Source organism: Melitaea cinxia, chromosome Z, assembly GCF_905220565.1.
Source record: "Melitaea cinxia chromosome Z, ilMelCinx1.1, whole genome shotgun sequence".
Classification (NCBI taxonomy): domain Eukaryota; kingdom Metazoa; phylum Arthropoda; class Insecta; order Lepidoptera; family Nymphalidae; genus Melitaea; species Melitaea cinxia.
The window spans coordinates 9,385,655-9,412,163 of record NC_059424.1 but is presented as its reverse complement, the minus strand read 5'-3'; the positions used below and the strand labels follow the sequence as shown (position 1 = coordinate 9,412,163).

At 32.2% G+C, this 26,509-nt stretch overlaps 3 protein-coding genes across 3 annotated transcripts in view; 1 reads left to right on the top strand and 2 right to left on the bottom strand.

The window, feature by feature from the left end:
- The window catches only part of LOC123668765 (SPARC-related modular calcium-binding protein 1), a 32,342-nt gene extending 23,642 nt beyond the window's left edge, over positions 1–8,700 (bottom strand). Inside the window, exons 1-3 of the mRNA XM_045602460.1 lie at positions 8,674–8,700; positions 3,102–3,279; positions 2,451–2,669 (exon numbers count right to left, since the gene is read on the bottom strand). Of these exons, the coding sequence (XP_045458416.1) occupies positions 2,451–2,669; positions 3,102–3,279; positions 8,674–8,700 (424 nt within the window). The remainder of the gene's footprint in view (positions 1–2,450; positions 2,670–3,101; positions 3,280–8,673) is intronic.
- A 1,977-nt stretch (positions 8,701–10,677) lies between these two features.
- LOC123668764 (BPTI/Kunitz domain-containing protein-like) lies at positions 10,678–18,885 on the top strand (the record flags this gene model as incomplete). The annotated part of the gene is made up of 4 exons (XM_045602459.1): positions 10,678–10,753; positions 14,510–14,701; positions 16,549–16,636; positions 18,499–18,885. Coding segments are annotated over 4 exons (519 nt in total), but the record flags the coding sequence as incomplete, so codon positions are not given.
- On the bottom strand, positions 18,695–26,092 carry LOC123668600. The gene is made up of 7 exons (XM_045602325.1): positions 25,835–26,092; positions 25,629–25,736; positions 23,279–23,748; positions 22,513–22,615; positions 21,972–22,067; positions 18,981–19,136; positions 18,695–18,854 (listed from the first exon to the last, which is right to left on the bottom strand). The coding sequence occupies exons 1-7, from the start codon at positions 26,057–26,059 to the stop codon at positions 18,792–18,794; spliced, it is 1,221 nt and encodes a 406-aa protein (XP_045458281.1). The 5' UTR covers positions 26,060–26,092; the 3' UTR covers positions 18,695–18,791.
- Positions 26,093–26,509: the final 417 nt, after the last annotated feature.

The following is a 26,509-nucleotide window of genomic DNA, read 5'->3' as shown; positions in this document are numbered from 1 at the left end:
TATTTTTGTTGTTGGCGAAAATAATATTGTTGATATAATTGATATTAACAGACCATAATAAATTTCTAGCACACCTTTTTTATTGCACTCAGTCATGCTGTAAAAAATATTATAAGTATAAATATAATACTTTCCTTAATCCCTATATGAAAACTTATTTAATGAATCCATAAAATTACAGGGGATGCAGTTTGGAATCGAACCTCCTGTGCATTGACAACAAATCACACTAAATGACTATTACATACCTACTTATAACGTTACATCAAGTGATGTAATTATTGATGATTACAAATATTTACACAAGTAGAAATAGTAAAAACAAAGCATGTTATTTACTTTTAAAAATACATGAAAAACCTATTTCTAGACCGATAAACATTAGTAATAAAATCTGTTTCATTTCAAATAGGATAAACAAGCAATACTTCTCAGCGAAGATACTACGCAGAATTTTGGCGCTTTCATCTAAGTATACTTATGCAATAACAAATTACTAACTAACGAACGCATCGCAGGCATATATTTATTAGATATGTGAGGCCTGTAGTCACGTCATTTTGGCATCACAAAATGTTTATTTCGAATACCTCTCTTATAATTTATAGTGATCCTACAATTATAATAATAAAATACCTGTAAAGAAAACTTAACTTTTTTTCTCGTATTAAATGTCCAAAGAAAATGTTCTATTTAAAATAAGCAAACGGTTTTCATCTTGGAAAATGATGGTTGTTTTATAAACATACTTGTTACATTATTTACAATTTATAATGAAATGAGCAGATGGTTTAAATCTGTAACGGAAATATTAGGGTTTACGAATTCTGGTAAGAATGTTTTTCATCGTTGTAGAAAATATCTTATAAAATTAATTGTTTGCAAGCACGTCTTTAAGTTATTTTCATTTTGTTACAGTTTCATTACAGTAACATAATGTACGATAATACAAAAATAGTTTTAACTAGTATCATATAAAGAAAATTTTGATTTTGCAATAAATTCGCAAGAAATACTATTTCTGTACGTTTTCACTCATGAATATCATCTTTAGAATATTGAGTTATAACATAAAGTAAAATTATTGATCTTTGCTTTTTTTATCTTTCTTGTTTTTATAGATATTCCAGAAATCGCTTTTTTGTGGTCCTTAGGATTTTACTTCATCAATTTATCAATAAGTTAAACTCACTAAGTCACTTTCGTTTCCATTTTCTTATATTTTGACGTGTGACGATCGCTTGCTGTAATACGAGTAGTAGTCGACTTCGTGTTTATAAGAAATTCAAGATTAAAAGTATTTTATTATATTAATGCCAATTGATGTTCATTGAAAACTATGTACATATATAATACATAAATAGAAACAACAACAATAGGAGAGATTCGGTAGAGCTTTTCTTCTTGTTTCTTAAAACGCTAACAATCGATTTCGTTTCCAAGTACATGGATAAAAAAGATTTAGGTATATTTCTAGTATAGGTACCTACTAATATTTTGAAACTCAAAATGTATAAAAAATTGCTTTGTGTATAAATCTACTGAAGCATTCAATTTGTAATTTGTTGTACTTACAATACTTGCTTCTACATACGTTATTTAATAAATTAATCTATACTAATATTATAAGGAGGTAAAGTTTCTAACTTTGTTTGTTTATAGGGGTAATCTTCGCAAATACTGATCTGATCATGAAAATTCTTTCACTAACAAAAAGCTACACTATTCAGGAGTAATAAAGGCTATATTTTGTTGTTATTGAACAAAAAATTCAGTGAAAAATAATAGCATATGTAAATCAAGTCGAAAAAATGCGAGTGAAATGAAAACTTTACTATACATATATTTGCATCAAAAAAATTATAATTACCGCCCAACGAAGCTAGTATTATATAAAAATAATAATTATAATATTATAAACGCCAAATACCTTTGTCTAGTTAGCTCATGACCATCACAGTTAGAATAGAGATTTCTATACTTATAAAAATGAATTGCTAATCGCGCTGCTAAGTTGTAAACTCGAGAACGACAAAAAAAATTTAGCCGAATTTTATTAAAAGTTTTTTTCTAATACTTTGTAGAAGGTTATGGAATGAAAAATTAAAAAAGTGATAGAAAATTTCTGAAAAACAACGAATATTTCAACTTTATATATTTGACAGTTCGCAGAACAGAATACCGTCTGTCGGGTCAGCTAGTACAATAACAAACATGTCGAGATCGGCATTACATTTTCTTTTTAAAGGTATCTAAACTTACCTACCTTATCCTAGTGTAATCGGGTCTACCATTTCTGACAGAGGTTTTCTGCAAGGGTTTGCCAGTAAATATTTCTGCTTCATGCATTTGACAGTCCGCAAGACAAGACAAAGATTGTTGGGTCGGCTAGTAACAATAATACGTCGAGATCAGTATAACATTTTATTTTTAAAGGTATCTAAACTTACCGGTCCTAGTGCAATCCGGCCTGCCGTTTCTGACAGAGGTGTCCGGCAATGGTTTTCCGTCGGGTGTGACGCACCAGCAGCCGGCAGCGGCGCCGGCGGCCGCGCACTGCACCGCCGCGTACGTGCCGTCGGCGCGGCAACGCGGTACGAACGTCGCGCGACGCCCTCCTTGCGCGTTTAATGCGTATCTCAATACAGTTAAACACGAAGATTGACCCTCTGACAAAAAAAAAACTTCTATTAATTTACTTATGCTTAATAGTGACAGTACACGATTTATTTTATTCAACCTTTAATTATATGCTTATTACTTTTCCTTTGTTTTCTTCTATTATAATATTTAGTATTTAATTAATGTTTACTTGCTTTTTAGTTGTGTATGCTTGCTGTAATATACTGTTAGTTTTTATGGACTTCTTTTTCGAAATAAACGTTATTATTATATTATTAAATGTTTTTGATACATCATACACAAATGTATTTTATGTGTTACTACTAGACACGTAGAATGTAAATGTGGATATTTAATAGTTATTTTCTTTTTAATATTAAAATACATATTATTAGACTCAAACATTATAAAACCTTGATCGAAAGTCAATATAACATGTATGCATAATAATCTATATCACAGAAGATATTGTTACTTACCTAAGCAAGGTCCTCTATGTGCAATTGTAACCGTTTCTCCGGCACATTGAGCCTTCATAAGGTGGCATTTAGATGGGTAATTTCGACCGTCTGTTCCGCAGACAGGTCGATTATTCCCTGTATTCACTTCACACGTAGCAACTCTATGATGACAAGCTTCGCTGATTTGGGCACCCGTCTACAAAATACAATTCGGTATACAATGTCACTATTTTGTTTACTCACGTAAATAAAAATACCGAGAAAATATTATTTAAATGACAAATAACACGAATAATGACTACAAAGTTTGATAACAGCACAGACAAGCTATTAGTGGTGTTGTTCAGTGGGTTAGAGTTACCTGGTAGGAGCCAGAAAAAAACAAGAAGCCAGTTTATACTTTTTAAATCTTTTAACTAGCGCCGTGACTATACTTGTCTTATTTGTGCATTTTGTATTTCGTCAAAGGGCATTCACCTTACTCACCAACAGGAACACAATACTGCTTGAAAACAGTATTATTTAGCTGTGGTCTTCTGTAAGGTCGAGGTACTACCCCAGTCGGGCTGCTCCATATTTTGAGCAGGAAATTCCTGCTGTGCCCTACCTCAGTAAACTTCGTGAACGATATACAGCACCAAAAATACCTACGATTATACATTTTAAAATAACATTCATTTACCCGTTTCTTCTTTACATTTCATATCTACATAAAAATCTCATAAATGGCGCTGCTTTAAAATTGTCTTGTCTACTTATATTCATTTAATTATGTTTATCGGCTTAGTTCCTTATATTGTGTGATTTTTATAGTGTGAAGCTAGCTTATATAGCATGGTTATTAACATAATAACAACAACATTCAAATATGCGTCGTTAGATTACACGTTGTTACAGAATACGTTGAGGAAATAAAGGTTCACTGCTCGTTCCCCGTAGGTGATAGCATGATAATATGTAGCCTATATGTTGACCCGACTAGAAGGCTTTATAAAGTCGGTTAAAAAGAAAATAAAGAGTAGATAAATTATACAATTTTGTCTCCAGAAAATTATTTTTATTTATTTACTAGCGGCCCGGAGAGACTTAGTTCTGTCAATAGTTAATCACTAAAAAAAAAAAAGTCACATCATCATCAGCATAAAACAAAGTCACTTCCTGCTGTCTGTATGCTTAGATATTTAAAACTACGCCACAGATTTTGATGTGGTTTTCTTTAGTAAATAGAGTGATTCCAGAGGAATGTTTATATGTCTAATACATGCATAATATAGAAGAGGAACACTGATAGTTTTAGAGGTTTCTAACGTGATGTAGTAAATTAACACATTTTTTGCGCTTGAATTCAAAATATTTATTTTATATTTAGTATCAGCATTGCTATTTCTGCATTAGCTCTGTGGTTACGGCAGTAAAAAATACAGCCGCCCGCTCTCTTTCCGCGGGTTTCGCAAGAGGCGATTAAGGGATAAAACAGTTCCACTAGCACCTTGGAACTTAAAAAACCTGCCTGGAAGATTGCGCAAACAAAACAATGCAAGGTTATCTCATACATAGAAATCTACTTAAAGGACTAAATGTAGTTATATAATCTATATAATATATATAAAAGCGAAAGGTCACTCACTCATCACGAAATCTCCGAAACTATAACACCTACAAACTTGAAATTTGGCAGGTAGGCTCCTTATAAGATGTAGGCATCCGCTAAGAACGGATTTTACAAAACTCGACCCCTAAGGGGGTAAAACGGAGGTTGGAAGTTTGTATGAAAGTCCTATGTCTTTGAAGTAAGAGACTTGAAATTTAAAATGTATGCTCTATAGACGATGAAAAGATGCCCAAATAATGTATCTTTAGAAATCAACTCCCTTTTGGGATTAAAACGGGGGATGGTAGGTTTACTCACTCATCACGAAATCTCCGAAAATATAACACCTACAAACTTGAAATTTAGCAGGTATGCTTCTTATAGGACGTAGACATCCAGGTTGGACAAAGATAAAATTTAGCAGGGAGGTAGATTATAGTTAGCAGACGTCCGCTAAGAACGGATTTTACGATATTCCACCGCTAACGGGGTTTAATTGGGGTTGATAGTTTGTATGAAACATATACAGCCTGAAAATAAAACTAAAAATGTGGTGTATAGAGAAGTTTTATAAAAATAACTATTAAATTATACTACATTGTGCCTTTTAAAAAGTTACTCAGTTTGATAAGCATTTCAAGTGACTGAAATAAAAAAATAATTTGCGTTAAACATCTTAATAGTAATGCATATCTTCATAACCACGCGGACGTAGTCGCGGGCAACAGTTAGTGTATTATATTACAAAGTCCCCAAAAGTGTATGTGATCGATTCGCTCCAAATCTACTGAACGGATTTTCATGCGGTTTCACCATTGGAGAGAGGGCTCCACCATTGGCAAGAGGAAGGTCTACGGAACGGCTAAGACGATTTTGATGAGAGTTTCACTGGAAGTTTGCCGGGAAAACTTTGTGACACACTAATTTCAACGCGGGCGAAGCCGCGGGCACAGCTAGTAAAACATAAATGTAATAAGTGATACCTGCATATAATATATAAATATATCACATGATTTAAAAAAGTATGGGATGGATAGTAATTGTACAAACGATTTTTAAAAAGTTAAATTACAGACTATTTAATTGACTGACGTTAATCGCAAATAATTATACAATAGAAGGTGTTACTACTTAATGACAACATTTTCAAACGCTTACTCTAGCACAATGAAACATAGCTTATGTTTTGAATCATTGATTAATTTACTCAGACGGATTTACATACTACAGATGCAATAGAAAACTGGAAGTTAAGGTGTCCCTAATGGCGATATCCCGAAGGACGTTACAAAACAAAAACTGGGATATACCAATAGTTCACAATACTCATATAAATTTGACGCAAAATCTTACAAGTGACAAAAACCGTGCCAGGCTTCTAGCTGTGTCAAATAAAGAGTCAAGTCACTGGTTACACGCAATGCCGTCAAAAAACCTGCCGGCCTAGCATGCATACAACGAGATATCTCTTGACGAGAGAGAAAGATAATGTCTACATCGAGTATTTTCTCGATTACCCTAACATGCGCACTACGAGAGACAAAATTCTCTTCCGAAGACTTCGCCTTGTCGAGTAGAGAAACATTATCAACCATAATCACAATTGAATATCATTCTTATTTCTTATGTCGTAAAGTTGAATTTACAAGGTTATTGACCAATTTCAAACGAGTGACACATGTTTTATTTAAAAATGTTCTCGGCCTTTTGGCTAAGATAAAAAGTGTATATCTAATTTAAAAAACTCTAATATGGAAAATAAAACGGCGTAAGTATATGAATTTAATTATATATGTAAAACAATATGCTCGTGTTGTGCTTTATATCTTGTCGCACATTAGATAATTGTAATTCTATCACGCATTGTTTGTTTGTTTTTTTTTTTTTTTTTTTTTAATTTTTAAAATTTTTTGAATTTTTGAATTTTTTTTTTTTTTTTTGATTATTGATTTTACTTTTATTCTATTTAATTTTATTTTTAGTTATTGATTTTTTTAATATAATTTTGTTTTGTTTTTTATTCTGAATGTTGTCTTGTCTTGTTGTACTAACCCAATATGGACTTATACTTTGGTCTAAAATAAAGTATTATTATTATTATTTAGAATAAGAAGCAACAGGGTGCAAATACGTTTTTTGTGTCATTATATGGCACACTTCACTCGACTTTTCGCATTTCCCGCTCTTCGTATACCGAAATTATATAATTATAATAGGGAAACGCCATGGTATACAAAAAATAGGCACCCGGTTTTATTTATTTTTTATTTATCGTCTTTCTCGTCGATAATATTGAAGACGAGAAGTTTCTCTTCCTAAAACGACAAAATTCGACAAAATTACGATGTCATGTTAGCTTCCGTAGAGATAAATATCACAGATCACTAAAATTTAATGATTATCTCTTCTTGACGTAACGAGAAGAGTATCGCGTGCACGCATGTTAGCTACTGTAGACATAGAGAGATAATACGAGAAAAGGGGTCGACAAAATTTTGTCGTGGCGTGCATGCTAGGCCTGCTGGGGTCACTTTTAGACTATGAAAGTTTTAGAATTGCTCTCGGTCTCCGGAGTTCCACTGTGTTTTGAACACAGATGTCCCTGCGGAAAAGAAGTTGATTCTTTCGAACTACACGGCCTTTCGTGTAACAAGAGTTCAGGTAGGTTTTTCCACCAAGGTTCCCTAAATGATACCATAAAAAGAGGTCTTGCCACCATCGATGATCTGAATAATGAATAATGAATGAAAACTAATGAATTCGTCGCGACGATGGCAACAGACCTGATGGATTGACGTTGGTTCCCTGCAAAAGGGGACGGGCGCTTTTGTAGGACGCAACCTGCGTGAACACACTTGCTCCGTATCGTATCAGGGAAACAGCCTTAAAAGCGTGAGCCGCAGCGGAAAAAGCTGAAACGACTAAACGACACAAATATTCGTCACTAATTCCAAATTACACCTTTGTGCCGTTTGCAGTCGAAACACTTTGACCTTGGATTAGCAGTGCTAAAAATGTTTTAAATGAGATAACTCCTCGCCTTATTGCCTCTATTGGTGACAAGAGGGCTGGTGCAATTTTTGCCCAGAGAACCGGCATAGCGATTCAATGGGGAAAAGCTGCTAGCATTCTTGGCAAAATTCCACGCGGACATGATTTGTCTCAAAACTATCTGTAAATATTTAGTTATTTAGTTCTTTTAGTTGTGAATTGTAAATATGTATGATGTTTAATAAAAATAATCAAAAATAATAAATTCAATCTTAAAAAAAACTTTAGTAAAGGATAGTTATTGACAGTTATTTGTTTTCGACTTGTCTAGCAATATTTTTAATTCTTTGTTCTTAAAATTGGTTTTATACTGTTTTGATTTTTTATTACTTGTTAAGCTTATACCGCACTCCTCTTTATTTCTTCTATCTATTTGTATTCAACAAAGACAAAAAAGTCGTTGCACACTCAGTCGTTTGCATTTTTATCACGATATTTAAGGGCGTATTTCTAAGAACTTTCAGAGAGAAGAAATGATATACGTACATATGATACTGATCATTTGTTTTCATTTATTATTAATATATATCTTGTATTTTCACTATTCTCAACTTCTTCTCCGTAGACCATCAGACCATATCATCATCATCATTACAGCCTTTACAGTCCACTGCTGGACATAGGCCTCCACAAGTTTACGCCAAAAATAACGTGAACTTATGTGTTTTGCCCATAGTCACCACGCTGGGCAGGCGGGTTGGTGACCGCAGTACTGGCTTTGTCGCACCGAAGACGCTGCTGCCCGTCTTCGGCCTGTGTATTTCAAAGCCAGCAGTTGGATGGTTATCCCGCCATCGGACCATATAAAATACCGAAATTATGCGTTTATGTGTATCTTATACGTTATTCTTCGACAGCGCATATACTGGTAACTTTATGTGAAGAAAACTTGTATAGTTTTGACGTAACTTGTTTTTTATCAAAAACGCTAGAGCTGCGCGAATTTACCGCCGCTTCCGTTACTATTCTTTCCATCTTTCCATGATTCAGAACGTAATATTTTAAGCTTAGAATCTCCCCTAAAATGCTAAAAAACAGACTTAACAAAACGCTTTTAAAATCCGATAAATCCCGAAAAGACGGGCGTGTAAACAAGTGCACAAACAAAAGCTTTTGCGTCTTAATTTTGTCGTCATTGTTATAATAGAAACCTTAACTGCATAATGTTGGAATCTATTGGACCGAGTACAAAAACCTTTTACGTTTGCAAAGCTGTGTTATGTAGGTTATCGAGGAAGACCGTAAAAGAGTTAAGCTATGTATAATAGGAGTGAAGCGAAAGCAAGTGAAACCGCATAGTCTATATTGTAGTATCCTACTTATATTATAAATGCGAAAGTTTTTAAGGATTGATAAATGTTTGTTACTCCTTACGCAAAAACTACTAAACTGATTGGTATGAAACTAGGTACGTGGATTACTGGAGATCCAGGATAAAATATAGACAACTTATCCACCCCCCCCCCCCCCATTACGTGATATTAACGCTAAAAATATTTCAAACTAAATTTATTTGTATTATTCGGGAAAATAATAAAACGTTAATGTATACTATAGTTAAATTCAATTCAATTCAACGCAAAAAGAGATAAAAACAACACTTTTTTTAAGAAAATTACATAAATCCATGGAGAGTTATGTACTTTTTGGTGTAATATTTTATATCTTATAAGTTGAGGTGAGATTTAGGATACACCCCCCCTCTTGGATTAAATGAGATTTGGTGAGATTTCATTGGACCCCTCCCCCCATTCTGAACTAACGTAATTAATGGATGTCTACCAAGAACAATTATTGCATTTATGTCTGCTTTTCGTGTTATAAGAAGATTTTTAAACACTGTTATTGGGTAAGTTAGCGTTTTGATGGATGATATAAATCTTTAAAAAATATTATGGCCGAAAACAAGGGATGGCAATTTTATTACGATTATTTTTTAATTTGATTGTAACAGTAAGAATCAGTAAGCATTCATATATTTAAGCTGTTTTCACATGCTTGCACAATACAGTTACAATATTTACGGAGTTACTTCACAGTGCACATGCACATATGCACATAGAGCAAGATCCAGCAGTTAAGTTTAAATTAGCAATAATAAACATAATATCTCACGGATTTTTTATTTAATATATTACAATAGTTAGCTCACATTATTGTTACTACAGCATTATTTATTTATATTTTTACTGATTACAATTTAATTTTAGTGATTAAAGTTAATCATATTTATATTACCTTTTCCTCGGTGCCAGCCCCGGTAACGTAATAAATATAATAAAGACAAATAATATAGACCACTAAATCATTGATAATCATAATGCCAATTTAATAAAATATCATTAATTGTTTTAATATTACGGACTACTTTTATTATTTATAAACAACACTCATTCACTAAACAATATTAAACTTTTAATTACGATGTAATACTTTAAAATCCTTTTAACTATCATTTTGGCATACCGTGTAAATTAAATAAATATATTCCTTATTTTATTGCACCAAATGGTAAAACAAAAACTATCGTGAAGACGTTAGGTAAAAGAGAGAGTTACGAACGGAATAAAGTACAAGAAGCAAGGATAAATCCCGGTGCCGGGTCGCCTAACCAAGAGCAAAAAGCGCACACGCACCCCACCCAATGAGTATCAGTCTGAGCAACGTTTTCGTTTATCAATGATACCTCTACCACTAAACTAAGTTTTACTTATGATAACAATATAGGTTTATTCGAAAAAAAGTATCACTTTTTAAATTTAATAGTTCAATGAACTTAAAATATTTTTGTTCATCTGTTTATGTCATTTACATATACAATACATGCCTAAAATAAATAATTCTAAACGTTTCCACATTGACAAGCTGTCAATAAATTGCCAAAAATGTCAAACTGAAGAGCTATTTTATCCATCATCTCTGGTTTCCTTTCAAAACGCATAAATTTTATCCATTAAATTTTATCATTTTAATATACATAATAATTATGCTTTAAATGAAAATACCAAGTCTCGCTACAGTGCCGAAGGTACAGTTTCTAATCATATCCATTGATACAATCAATCAAAAAATCAAAATATTAGACACATTATGTTTCTGATAAAATATTATCAAAATGTGATAAGTTAGATGCACCACCGTTCTAACGAATGTTTTGTTATGTTTCGAATGTAATGTTAACGAATTGTCCGTGCAATAAATACTTCCGAGATATTCGCGGTGAAAGATTTAATTTTTGTTTTGTGTGTATCTTCTTAACTATAAAAGCTATTGGTTTGATACTTTTACTAAACGACAGCATATAAAGTAATGCTTATTTGTATGTATATTATATTTGTAAATAAGTTTATATACACACTAAAAACGCAAAAATATATTTATCATTAGGATTTATGAATTGTTTTGCTATTGAATTCCTAATCATAACTGCAAAAACTACACTACTTATTGCAGTTTTTGTTAGTAAATCGACATATTACTCTTTTGTGTAGCACAAACTATATGAGACACAAGAGTTTACTTAATATGTGCTTGTATTTCGTTTATATGTAAGTATAGTATTTTTATGTGTATCTCTAATATATAAAATTCTCGTATCATAGTGTTAAACATTGAAATCCTCTGAAACGGCTCAACCGATTTTAATAAAATTTTGTGGGCATATCGGGTAGGTCTGAGAATCGGCCAAAATCTATTTTTCATACCCCTAAATGTTAAGGGTAGTTCACCCCAAAATTTTTTATTTTTAATTTTTAGATAAATTATTTATTTTTTATTTTATTATGATTTGGCGTTGAAAAATACATACAACCCTAAATTTTCACCCTTCTACCACCAACCCTTATTTTTAAATAGCGTTAAGTGGCAAGACTTCGTTTGCCGAGTCAGCTAGTAATTATATATATATATATATATATATATATATATATATATATATATATATATATATATATATATATATATATATATATATATATATATATATATATATATATATATGTTTGTATGTATGTATTGTGCTGTATATGTATGTGTATTTGTACTCGATAGTTGATATTGTTCTAGGTGACACTAATTGTCACTTCTCTGTGTACACTACCCTACTGCTTTCACTACGCTGTGTCCTATATGCTCAAAGGTTGTCTGGAAGAGATCGCTACTCTAGCGATAAGACCGCCTTTGTACACTGTTTTTTATTTGTATGTTATTGTGTTGATTGTTGTTGTGTACAATAAAGAGTATCTATCTATCTATGTACTTTCAGGTTGGTTTTCATACTCTCAAATTATTTAATGTCAAAAAAAATCATTGAATGTACCAAAAAATGGCAATTTTGTTGTGTGTCAAAGTTACAACCCTTTTATGAGTAACTTTGACACAGATGAGATTTTAAAATAGACATATTAAAGGTTCTTCTTCTTCTTCTTTATGGTTAATGGCTTTCAATAGTGCCAAATGAGTATAGATGATTGCGCCAATGTCACTTAGAAAATATTAAAGGGTGTATTATATTTTTACATATCTTGATAGCAAAACTGTCGAGTTATCAAAAAAATTTACCACTGAAAAAAATACAAATACTCCACGCTGAACTTTTAGCAAAGTTTTTGACATAAACTTTGTTTAAAAGCTTTTTTTTTTTTGCAGAGAATTCATTTAAGCAGTTTGTTAAGTAACCAAATTTTGTAAATATAATGTTACACACTAAATATGGACAACATAAAAAATAAAAACTAATTTTGCGATTTAACTGTCAAAGTTAACTGGTCAATCAAAGTTGCCCCGATTGACCGTATATGAAAATGTAAAATTGAAACGATTATTATCAATGAAATCACTTTAAGCGTTTTAATAAACTCACAACTTAGAAACTCTGTAGTTTCACATATTAATAGAAAAAATAATTTTAAAAATCAACAAACTTCTCTTCTACATCTTCTCTTTTACAAAATGTTTATTTCTTTCCTTATATTAAGAAAAAGTGTATTATCTAAAAAAGGAACATTATGACACCAATTTTCAAATCAGTCTTAAGTCAATAAAATTAAAGTACCTACATACTTACTTAACCTAAAGCAAAATTATTGCGTAAGAAAATTAATAGATTATTTACTTATTGCAGGATATAAGCCGCCTTTAAGCCTCGACTGCCAAAATATTCTTTAAGTAGAGATATCCTTCGTTATGTGTTTCTAATTTTGTGCTGAGACGATAGGTCTTGATAAAAGTAAAAATCTGAGGCATCACTTTTACCGTGTTTTTCTTCGAATTTGAAAATTTTACAGCATCCGCTAAATCGTCAAATTCATAAACTTTTTGTTTATTTTTTAACGACTTTTCAAGTTGGTGGTGAAAATGGTCAGCTGACATGAATGTTTGATCGGGTCCGAAATATTTTATTGTAATAGATTTTGCTGCTATCTGATGACTATTAACTTTCTTCACTAAAAAAGACATGAACCACCAATTTTTATCTGAGCCGCACAGTTATCAACCCATAAAACAAAGTGTTTGACATCACGATCGTATAAAAAAATGACTGATATGTAGAAATGATGTCTTCTTGATTCTGTCCGGTGATAGTCTCGTTCCACAATACAGCAAAAGGTACATTTGTGCCAAGGGGGACAAAACTTTCGTTAAAAGCAATAAGGCGTAAGCAAAATATGGCAGACTTGAACTGATCCATTCGTGGGAGCATTATTACTTTCTGTAAATTTACAGAATATCGTCGCAACCTCGCGTTATAACGCAATCCTCGTCGTTGCTGCTGTTAAATGCTGCCTCGTCGTTCTGGTATTCTTTTCGCGTTTCCTTATAAAGCAACTTACTAGGCATATTAAGTAGATTTTAAGTGATTAGTTTCCTTATGATAACTGCAATAACTCTTACTTGTTGCGCTTATGACTAGCAAATTTGCCAAAAATTTGTAAAACGTAGGTACTAGTCATAAGTGCAATAACTGGACTTATTGCGGTTATTTTATGTAATATTACAAATTTCAAAGCTATCCAAGTCATAACTTAAAATATTTCGCTTATGATTAGCTATTTACAAACTGTAATATTAGATATTGCAGTTATGATAATCAACAGAACCGAAACTACTGAAGATACAAAAAAGACGTCTAAGGCGAAAATATAGAGCTCATTTGCCTGATTACGGATATGTTCTTAAGTCAATTTGCCCAAAAACTCGACTTATTGCACTCTTCGTTAGGACGGCAGTGCAGTCTAGCAAAACTAAGGGATTACAGGCAAGTAGATAATTTATTTTGTAGTTATCGTTACATACGTATAACATTTATTGTTTAACAACAAGCTTAAAATCACTTTGTCGTAAAATTACGAGTAGAAAGTATATTTTTAAATTGGATATTGAATAAACTTAACCTTAACTGAGTATTAAGCATTTATTTTTAACTTAAACAATAACATATCAAATATTATATACAAACTTATATTTTTTATGGCTAGCTATAAAAATATATTGAATTGTAAGCCACTGTGTTTGTATTGTATACCTATAAACATTCAAAATGCTCTTAAGCATTAAATTCAATGGCAATTATATTTTATTATGTCTATTTATGTTTGTTTGTTTACTTTTGTCTACCTCAACAAAAAGGAATAAGAGGACTAGATTTAGATTTATTACTACACCAAATCCTAACACAAGAAAAATCTGTTTAAAAGTTGACCAAACATGGAAAGGTTAGAACAGTTTATATAACGTTTTATAGTATGGCAAAATCAAATAAGTTAAATATTTTATATTTTTTTAGCTAGACACAAGTCATGTTTTCTTCGTCCTGATACAGGACCATGCAGAGCAGACATTATTCAATGGTATTATGATGTGCGGCAATCTAAATGTTATCGTTTTTTTTGGGGTGGTTGCCAAGGTAATGGAAATAAATTTGAGACCAAAGAAGATTGTGAAAAATATTGCTACTTGAATAGAACTTTTAGTCATTGTAAGTATGTACAAATACATTACAAAGGCTTAATTTTATTTAGTTTATTGTTATTATAAAATAATAAATCTGTTTTCTCCATCACCTACATTCTTTTTGTTCACTTATAGATGACTAACATCAGTTATCAAATTGTTTGGATATTCATTAGAAAATGTTTTAGTAGAAAGGATATTGTTAAAATTATGAAATGGGTCATTCAAGTATTATGTAAGCACTGAAGGGTCGTGTTTTGCTTATTTTCGATGACATGTGAGCTAGGGGATAACCTAGGTGTTAACACCTAGGTGTTAGTTACTTCAGAAATATTTATTTACTATTTATTTTTTTATTTGCAAAATGTAGTAATAAACTTACTGAAAGCAAATATGGCTACATAGAGAAACAAGAGTGGTATCTATAATAGTGGTTACTGGTCGTGCTAAAGAACTGATGTGCATAATACAAACTTCAGAAGATGCTAAATGGTTCAAAAATAACAATTTTCATATCACGAAAGAACATGAAAGTCAGCATACACGCACACAACATCGAACAGTAAACATCCAATGTCACCAAAAACTTGGGAGTCATGGCTTCAAGTGCCATCGACAGAGAAAAATTAATTTAAAGTTACCGAATTTTAAAAAGAGAAATATATAAATCCTTATGTTAAGAATATTACAATATGTTTATGAATCTTAACAATTTTCTTGAATAAATATTGAAATATTTATTTTGCAATAAATTCACACTTCCAGATAGTCTCGTGCGCATCATATGAGACTTCTTGTCTAATCGCACTTTCCGATATCGGGTCGACGGCACTCTGGTGTCTTCGCCCCGTCCTATCCGCGCGTGAGTCCCTCAGGGCCGGGACTCTAACCACTTCTGTATTCGTTATACTCGAATGACATTTCGAATCCAAAAAATAAAGCCACCAAGCCGACATCACGGCTATCTATACATCTAGCATCTCCGTCGAATCTATAATTTCTCGACTCCAATCCGCAGTCACCGCCCTTGGCGCGTGGTTTAGAAAAATCGAAAATCGAAGTAAATCCCGAAAAGAGTGTATCCTTACACTTTGTCAAGCACACGAATCGCGTCTTCTGGAGGAAAGGTCGACCGGGGACTATAATCGTATTTGGTACTCCGATTCCTTGGCAAAAGAAAACGAAGTACGCCCAAACCCTGTAACGGTTGGAAAAAAAAATTCACACGAATAATAACAAAGAAGCCTAAATATATATATACATACACCAATGTTTATGTAAAAATAGGAGGGAGAGGTAGGGTTTTGCTGCCTTTCGCTGACAAGGGGGAAGAGGGAGTTAAATTATGCGCAATACTTGAATGGCCCCTAGGGAGAAAATTGGTTGAGTGTTCCTTTATTATGGAACTAGATGACCTGAACGGTTTTATCTAATTTGATTTAATGGTTTTTGTTCTGTTTATTGTCCAACACTATGTTCATACATAGTGAGAGACAACCATTATTTTTTAAGTTTGAGTTTGATCATTGACATATGATTTCGTTTGTAGTACAACAAAAAAAAATTGTATACTTTTGTTTGGCACAAAGAGCCAGACCACGACAAACACCTACATAGCCTTAACAAATATTTGTCATGAGCCGCAACCGCATACGACAGTCAGCACTGTGACTGCTACTCCAACGTGTTATTTCTTCAATTTGTTTTGCCTAAATGTCACTTATACAGATATTCGCATTTGCAATTTATTTTTCTATAAATTGAGTAAAACAGCTAACTTATTGAATTTTTTAAATTATATTTGTATCAATAGTTTTTAGTTGTTGAAATATTTGCAGATTCATAATATTATAACTTTATTTTGTGTTTCAGCTCAAGTCCCACATTTTTGTTCACTTGCATTTGATTATGGAAATTGTTTTGGATATTTTAATCGTTGGACTTGGGATCCATTGACAAAGTAAGTTCATTTTTATTTTCTTAATCAGTATATTAATAAAGCATAACTAAATAGCCTTTTTATTGTTATATTTTAAAAGTGACAATTACAAAAACAAGAAAATCACTTTTATTTGTACTTTTACAATTTGGCAATACAATAACGGTAGCTTTTTTAGAAGGGTTGTGTTAAAGTAAATTTTACATGTTTTGACAAAGATGAAAAACCTAAGTTAGTTAAATACTTGTTAATCCAATTATTCATACACTTATTATGTTAATTTATTTATTTACATCTAATTAAATTAGTACTCTGCAGTTGTTATTTGTTATATTAAAACTATTTTAAAAATAATTTTCATAGAAGCTGTGTCACTTATATACCAATTCACTTTTACGCGAATACGCATATTCTCAACCTACTTTATTATATTTAACCCTGTTGACCTGCTTATAAAAGCAACGATTTTAATTTCTTAGTGATGCCTATGAAAGCAGTCTTCATTCTGAGAATAACTTCTTGTAACTCCCTCACTCCTCTTCCTTTTATACTAAGTCTTTCACTGATCAAGCTCCTCGACTTAGGTATTCTTTTACCCTTGCATATCAGATGTGTACAATAACTTTCTCTTTTTAAAAAGACTGTCATTAAGCATTTTCTTGATACTCAACTTGAATAAAATTATATATATGTATGTATGTTATTATATAAGGATGATTATATATGAATGTGTTTATGTAAGGACACGTTTACGTCTTACTTTATAGGTTATATCACAGTTTGTACACTTACACCAATACAATACCATCTCGACGGCCCCTAGGTGACTACTGGAAGAGATCGCTTTTCGACTTTAAGGCCTCCCTTGGTATCTTATGATACTTTGTTAAAATCAATTTGCTATGTATTATTACCCGACCCGACCGACCCTACCCGACCGACTAGCCCGTTGGCGTAGTTTCTAGTGACCCTGCTTTCAGCTCTGAGGGTTGTGGGTCGATTCCCACCCCGAGTCTGGGTGTAATATAAATATTTTTTTATATATTTATATATGTAAGTGTTATTTATAAGTACGTTTATCGAAAAAAATGTAGCTATACCAGTCGGCTGTTACCTACACAAACTTAAGTTGTTTACTTTGGGAACTACTAACACAAGCATTAAGTTGTTTACTTTGGGAACAGACGACTGTGTGTGTATTGTGTAGATATTTATTTATTATTTATTTATTTCTCTTTTAGTGTACAATATAGCATATTGTTATTTTATAATGTACCCAACTACTCATAAGTATGTATTATATTATCCAATGCTTCTGTAATAGTTTTCCTTGTGTATTATTTCATGTAAGAGGTTTCTTTTGCTTGTACCTACAATTAAATATTTTTGTATTGCATTGTTGTACTCAGTAGTATCTACGAATAGTGTTTATTATATAAATAATTGTATTTCCTCGCAAACGAAAAAAAAAAAGATTTCAATTACATCGACAAGTAATACAACGTAAGTAGGTAGACGAAAAAAATTAACAAACGCAGTAGTCGTCAGTACAATTTTTGAGGGTTTCCCTCGATTTCTCTGGCATTCCATCATCAGATTCTGTTTTCCTTATCATGGTACCACACTTGGAATATCTCCTTTCCAACAAAAAAAGAATTATCAAAATCGGTCCATAAACGACGAAGTTATCCCCGAACATACATTATATATATATACGGTATATATGTATATACGGTCGGATTTAGTAACCTCCTCCTTTTATGAAGTCGGTTAAAAAAAGGATCACTAAATATAATTTACTGAAAAATTCGTTTTATAAAAAAATTAAAACCATCGTTATTGTTTGTCGTTAATATTAAAATCATCCTATCGTACATTTGCAGATCCTGTAGAAGACGTTTGTATTCTGGATGCGGAGGGAACCAAAACAATTTTCAAACTCGACTAGAATGCATATCAACTTGTTTAAATCCTCCAAACAATACACTAGAAAGAAGTCATTTATTTACAACTTGTATCCCATTAGTTGTCAATGATATTCAATAAACATTATTTTTGTAGAAAAAATTATACAAACACTTTGTATTTAAAATTTTATTGTGTATTTATTTTGTGTGACATAATGTTTATTGCACGTGCTGATTTTTGAAGGTTATAAAAATATCTTATTGAAGTGCTAATTTTCTGATCCCGTGAACGATTTCAACATTATGAAATAAGAGAATGATGTTTTTACTACCTGTAGAAATAAATGCATACATTGAAGTGTATTTTGTATCTTTTAATTTAAATGTCAGTTATGAATATTATATATATATATATATATATATATATTTTTTTTTTTAACTACGTAATTAACACATACCGTAACCATACTTTGTACTCCAACTTGAACTATACCCAATGCTTTAATAGATAGTGATTTTTGACTGTTCAAAAGAATTATATTGACAATCTTTCTATTTGATGTGTCCATATACTCCCAAGGCAAGCCGTATACTTCATCACATAACTTGTCACTCTAAAATAATAATAAGCTTACATTAATACTTCTGTTTAAAATCAATGCTGCAATTTAACATAAATACATTATGATAATCTAATATATAAAATTCTCGTGTCATGGTGTTAAACATTGAACTCCTCCGAAGCGGCTCGACCGATTTTAATAAAATTTTGTGGGCATATCGGGTAGGTCTGAGAATCGGCCAACATCTATTTTTCATACCCCTAAGTTATAAGGGGGGGGGGGGGGGGTTAAGCGGGTTAGTAACATATGGCAAAGAAACGTTTGCGGGGTCAGCTAGTTAAAATATAATATTCCTAGTACGTAGGTATATACAGGTAAATAATAATCTACATATATGGAAAGGTAAAGCTATTGAGCAACTGTGACATACACAAAAATTTAAACACTAACCTAACGTTTACAAATAATAATAATAATATAGTAATAATATTCTTTATCGTACACCGAAGTATTAACAAACACTTAAAAAGTCAGATTTGTTCGAACACATCTAACTCGAGAACGGCTGGACCGATTTTCATCGTTTTTGATTTGTTGTATTTGTTGCCGTCCCTAATAGCAAATTTTTTTGTTGTACGCTACATTAAAAAATAGCCATTTACGATCACAATTTTTCATTCGATTTAACTAATATATTGTTGTGTGGCTACGGCACTAAAGAATATAGCCACCCCCTCTCTTCCCATGGGTGTCGTAAGCGGCGACTAAGGGATAACACAGTTCCACTACCACCTTGGAACTTAAAAAGTCGACCAATGGCGGGATAACCATCTAACTGCTGGTTTTGAAATACATAGGCCGAAAACGGGCGGCAGCGTCTTCGGTGCGACAAAGCCAGCCCTGCGGTCACCAACACGCCTGCCCAGCATGGTGACTATGGGCAAAACACATGAGTTACGCCATTTTTGGCGCGAACTTTTGGATGCCTTTGTCCAGCAGTGGACTACGACAGGCTGAAGTGATAATGATGAAACAAATATATTAAGAAGGCGTCAATATAAATTTTCAATTGAATTTTTTTTCCCCAATATAAGATAACTAGCTGTGCCCGCGACTTCGTCCGCGTGAAATTTAACAAAAAGTTATTGTTCAGTTCGCAGAGTTATAAAATAATAAAATTTCAAAAATAAGTAAGTAGCCTAAGTTACTCCTTACTACATAAGCTATCCGCGAGTGAAAGTCCCGTCAAAATCGGTCCAGCCGTTTCAGAGATTAGTCGGAACAAACAGGCAGACAGACAACAATATTGTAAAAAATGTTATTTTGGTATATGCATTGCATCCATATGCATTTCGTAAAAAGCGGTTATTTTAATATTACAAACAGACACTACAATTTTATTTATTTGTATAGATGTATAGATAATAGCAGTATAAGTATAATAATAATAGTCTCGTGTATTGATGATATGGTTGTTTAAAATTAAACAAAGCAATATTATTGTCAAAAAAGAAGGAAAAGTATGAGCAATTATTACATATAAAATATTATAATATTCAAAGAGACTCGATTTGATAATTAGGTTTACAAATTAAATTCGTTACATATTATTGGAGGATAATCTATCGCACACGTCACTTGGCGCATTCGCAGTGAAAACTAAAATTGCGTAGAAATAGTCATTAAAGGTACGTAGGTATTTAAAAAAAAAGTAAAAAAATCAATATTTAGTGCTAGTAACTTGAGTCAATTTTTGAAAATTAAAAATACAGAAACTAAAAACGAACAAAAAAGAACTTTGATCGAACATTGAAGAACAGTTAGTGGATAATGGAAATACCAAATAAAAAAATTAATTATAATCCATATTTAGTGCTAACTTGAGAGTCAGTTTAAGAAAAAAAGAAACTAAAAACGAACATTTTTTTTTTTTTTTTGATTGAGTATAGAATAGTTAGCGAACAATTTAAATAGCAATAATTGTGTTTGCTCGCAAACGAAAAAAAAACCGACTTCAATTACATCGACAAGTAATACAACGTAGATCGACGAAAAAATAGTCAAGCAACTACGCGTTATCAAAGATTACTCAAAAAGTAGTTATCAGATCTCAATAAAATTTATATTTGACCACATGATAAACATCAGCTTTCGATTAAATTAAAAATTATCAAAATCGGTACACCCAGTAAAAAGTTATTACGGATTTTCGAGAGTTTCCCTCGATTTCTCTGGGATCTCATCATCAGATCCTGGTTTCCTTATCACGGTACCAAACTAGGGATATGCCCTTTCCAACAAAAAAAGAATTATCAAAATCGGTACATCCAGTAGAAAGTTATGCGGTATAATACAACGTAGGTCGACGAAAACAGCGTCAAGTAAAAACGCATTATTAGATATAACTCGAAAAGTAGTTGTTAGATCTCAAATAAATTTAAATGGGACCAATTGGCACACAAAACCTTTCGATTAAAACAAAATTTGTCGAAATCGGTCTACCCGGTCAAAAGTTCTGATGTAACATACATAAAAAAAAAAAAAAAAAAATACAGTTGAATTGAGAACCTCCTCCTTTTTTGGAAGTCGGTTAAAAAGAAGAAAAAAATATATTTATCACCGACTCCCCGTCAACTTACGAGAGCCGTCTTTAGTTAGACCGACCTGAGTGTAGAAATTTAGAAAAATTCAAAAAAGGATTGACATTTGACACGTTTGTTGTCAAATATTTATGCATGCGTTCAGAAATTTAGTGATGATGCATTTTTAACAGCATGATGCATTTTTAACAGCGAAAAAGATGACATGAATTATTATCATAATATATCATTTAGGTGTTTTGGTTATTCAATATGAGTATATGAATCTATACCATCTTATTCTCACCGAAATTCCTAATAACTCAAATATGACTGACAGTTGAATTAGTTGTTGAAAAATCGCCAATGTCATGATGCCGTAGCGGCCCAAGGCTTCCCCGTTCTGAAACAATGCAATAGTTATCCACAATACTAGACAACTGTTTATTGAGGTAGGACACAACAGAAAAGATCTTTCTCAATATCTGGAGCAGCCTGTATGGGGAAGTACCTCAAACTTGTAGAAACTGCTCTCAAGTAATGTTATTTTATTGTGTGAGTAAGGTAGACTGAGCTCCGAGGGCTCTGGAATCGAGTAGGGACAACATGCCTGCAATGCGGTGTTCCAGGCGTCCATAAACTACGGTCTCCACTTCCCATCAGACGGGACGTAAATTTTAATACCTACTCGTATTTAAAAAAATACTATCTTTAATTTTATAGTAACTTTTAAAGATGTTCAATTATGTATATTTTTTTATGAGCAACTAACTGTATTAGAACTGAAGTTATACAGCCTGTAAGCTTTCTCAAAAAGAAATACATGATCTAGTAATTTCACTACCTACCATTGGAGAACATTCTAAGAGTAATGCAGATCCTACTGCGAGAAGAAATACGTAATATAAAAATAATATATAACCAAAAGATTCCGTCATTGTATCTATAAAGCTGAAACCAAAAAAAAAGTTATATATTCGTAATTAAAAAAATATATATTTTCATACGTTTTAATAGTAAAACTTGGTTAACTATTAAATTTTATTGACACTGATACAAACAGAAAACAGTTTCTTTTTTTATGTTAGACTAGCTGTGCTACGACTTCGTCCGCTTCGAATTTTAAGAAAAAGTTATTTTTCATTTCGCAAAGTATTAAATAAATAAGATATCTAAAATAAAATTAGCCTAAGTTACTTCTTATTACATAAGCTATCTGCCAGAGAAAGTCCCATCAAAATCGGTCCAGCCGTTTCAGAGATTAGCCGGAACAAACGGACAGACAGACAGACACAATATGGTAAAAAATGTTATTTTGGTTTTTGTACCGTATACCTAATTACATCCGTATGCATTTATTAAAAAGCGGCTATTTTAATATCACAAACATACACTCCAATTTTATTTATTTGTATAGATTTAAATTTATAGTAAAGACTTAATAACAATATTGTTTACAGATTACGTAATAGGAAGGGTTGCAGAATGCTAGTACTTTTTTAAAATTATGTATGTATAAAAAATACATTAAATCAATTGTATCCGGTATCCGGATTCGATATCTTATAATAGGTATCTATTATTAAAACGTTTCATCAACACTGTTTTACTTACTCTTTAATAAGTTTGTGGTGTATGACAATGTTTCGTAGATCATTGGTAACAAGTTTCATTTCTTCCTTGGAGTACATTTTACTCTCTATACTACCGACTTTAAGTTCAAACGAAGGTCTCCGAAATTTTTTTAGATTATTGATCAATATTTGTATATGTCCATATACATGAAAAATCAGCAACGACATCAACAAATCAAAAGTTAGTACACTAGAGGAAACAATATACGAAATGTACCAATTATATACGAACACAACGGCATAACCTTTGATATTGCGTGTACAATCAAAAGGAAATATGTAGTTGACAGAGTGTTCAAACGTCACATTTTCTGTTTTGTAATTACTATATGCACCAGACTTTATGTTTTTATAAATCGGTGTGACATTGTAGAAAAGAATCCCAAAGACTAACATAACGTTTACGTATATTGCGTAAAATTGTGACAGTCTGTGAACTTTTAAATTCGTCTGAAAATTGAAAAAAGTTAATTCATATTATTATTATAACACAAAATCAGAATATACCTACTGTTTAAGTAACAACGAAGTGCAATCATAAAAATATAATGCACAATTCATTTTAGTTTTTCACCTTTTTGGTGAAAAACATTATGATACTAAAATGGTCCCATCGTTTTGCCATTTGTAAAATACATATTAAACTGTCAAACAGTGAACCACGTTTTTTTCGAGTTTTATATCTTGAAAGGTTAATATTTTTTAGTTCCAGATTTTTATATTAAGTATTAACACCTACTGTCATTTTCATAATCATCACTGTCAACCGATAGATGTCCACTGCTGGAACTGAGCTGGAGCGTGAAAGCTGGACCTTGCAAGACACATAGGTCTAGACCTATGTGTCTTGATCTAACGCCGCTTGCATCCAGCGGTTGTCAGCGACCCGTTGATGTTATCTTTCCATCTAGTGGGGCGCCTTTCAACACTGCGCTTACCGGTGTGAGGCCGCCATTCTAACACCACGAGACCCCAACGTCTATCGGTCGATCGAACTATGTGTTATGTTATAACTACTATGTTCGAACCATTTACAAGCGCGATATGTCGCTGGCAAGGACTTCGCTCAAGATGCTAAGGGCAGGCGTGGGGTCTAGGCCTACGAAATAGTGATACCAGTGAACTGTGGAGTGTGTGATGTAAGGGACAAGTATCTATTATGTAGTAATGGATAAATAATTATATAAATTACTATATATATATATATATATATATATATATATATATATATATATATATATATATATATATATATATATATGATATATAAGTATGTAATGTAAGTATTTGGCATGTATGAGTGTGAGTGTACTTATGTATACATAAAAAAAGAAAAAAAAACCGTCAGCGTAGAACCACGTCCTAAGTAGCTTTACTAGGCAGTCACAGGACTCGATTTGTAAGTTCGAATAATAAATCGCCTGTGGTATATGTATATAATGCATGTTCAACAAAAAACTACTATGTTCGAACTATTTCGACTACCCGTATTAATACCTACTGTATTGTACTTTTAATTATGTAAAGCCTAGGTCTTTCAATTAAAACATGAAATCTACGGATGCTGTTTCTGAGGTGCAACGTGCTTTTTTGCCGCCCGAAGCCCACAAATTTGGTAATAATACTGTTTTCAAGCAGTATTGTGTTCTTGTTGGTAAGGTGTCCAGAGCTCCTGGGGGAGATTGGATTTCGGGTCAGCAACGCACTTGCGATGCTTTTGGTGTTATAGGCGTCTACAAGCTACGGTAATCGCTTACCAGCGGGTGAGCTGTACGCTTGTTTGCCGACTTAAAGAAATAAAACCCAAGATTGAATATGTTCACTCACATGTGACTAACAATAATGTCACATTAGTTATTTAAAAACAACGGGCTGGTTCACTATTAAACAACTGTTTATCTGTTTGCAAACCACTCTACATTTTTTCCACTAGTTTACAATGGCTTAGGGCATGTTTAATAGGGTGCCGTTTACTCTACATGATAAATATATTTTATATTTTACTATCAAATTCCACCTATTCTACCTCCAGTCGTTAAATTCAATTCGTAGCTTAGTTGCAGGATAAAATTTATCCACAAATGGTGAAACAGGTCAAACAATGAAATGATGAAACAATGGTATTACGTAAGGCGTAAGCCATCTTAAGACAATTTCATTCCAGATGACAAACTAATGCTGGTGGTGAACTGCTATCTTCTGAGATAGACCTTTCTATGTAGATTTATGTTTAATTTTATAGGTTAGCAATATAAATAAATAATTACTTAAAAGTGTGAGTTTGTAATAAATTCAAATACGTATCAAAATGTTTTTTTATAAGAACTTACCGACATCGCATACTCAGACCGTTCCTTTTGATGAAACATATGTATTTTATGAATAAAGTCGACCATAAGATCTCCGTAAATTTTACGGAATACCACAAACAGTCGAAACTTAAACAAATAACCACATATTTAAAAATTATTGTACACATACTTGATTTATAATACTATTTTATTATAAAATCGTACATGCGTCGATAGGTACTTACTGTAGCAAATAAATTAAGAGAACAGGTTATGTAGGAGAAGCCCAAATCAAGAAAATCAATTACTCCAATGTTTCTTTTTAAATAAAGTAACATAGACGGTAGACATATAACAGATAGAACAGATAAGTGTAGTATGTGGATGTGCTCAAACTTTGACACATTTTCGCCCAGTAGTCTACTGGGCCACCCGCCCATGAATTGAAGGCTGTATCTTATTATTTTCATATAATTTATGTCTAAAATTCTTTGAACTTTTCTGTAAATAATATAAATTAAAATCTTAGTTGTTTTTCATTATTGATTCAAAGTGGGATATGTGAACCGCCACAGGTAAATACGGCTATGGAGATAGAAACTGTAGAAAAAATAGACTCATTGATTTTGCGCAAGAGAACAACTTTGCTATTATGAACACCTATTTCAAAAAAAAAAAAAAAATAACAAACAAAGATGGACTTGGAGATCGCCTAGCGGTATTATAAAGAACGAAATAAATTACATTCTAACAAACTTACATAGAAACATATACAATATACAGATTTTATACATTATAATAATAATACTCTTTATTGTACACTATTAAAAGAAACAACAGAGAAAAAAAACATAAAATGAAAGATGTACAAAGGCGGTCTTATCGCTGAAAGAGCGATCTCTTCCAGATAACCTTTGGGT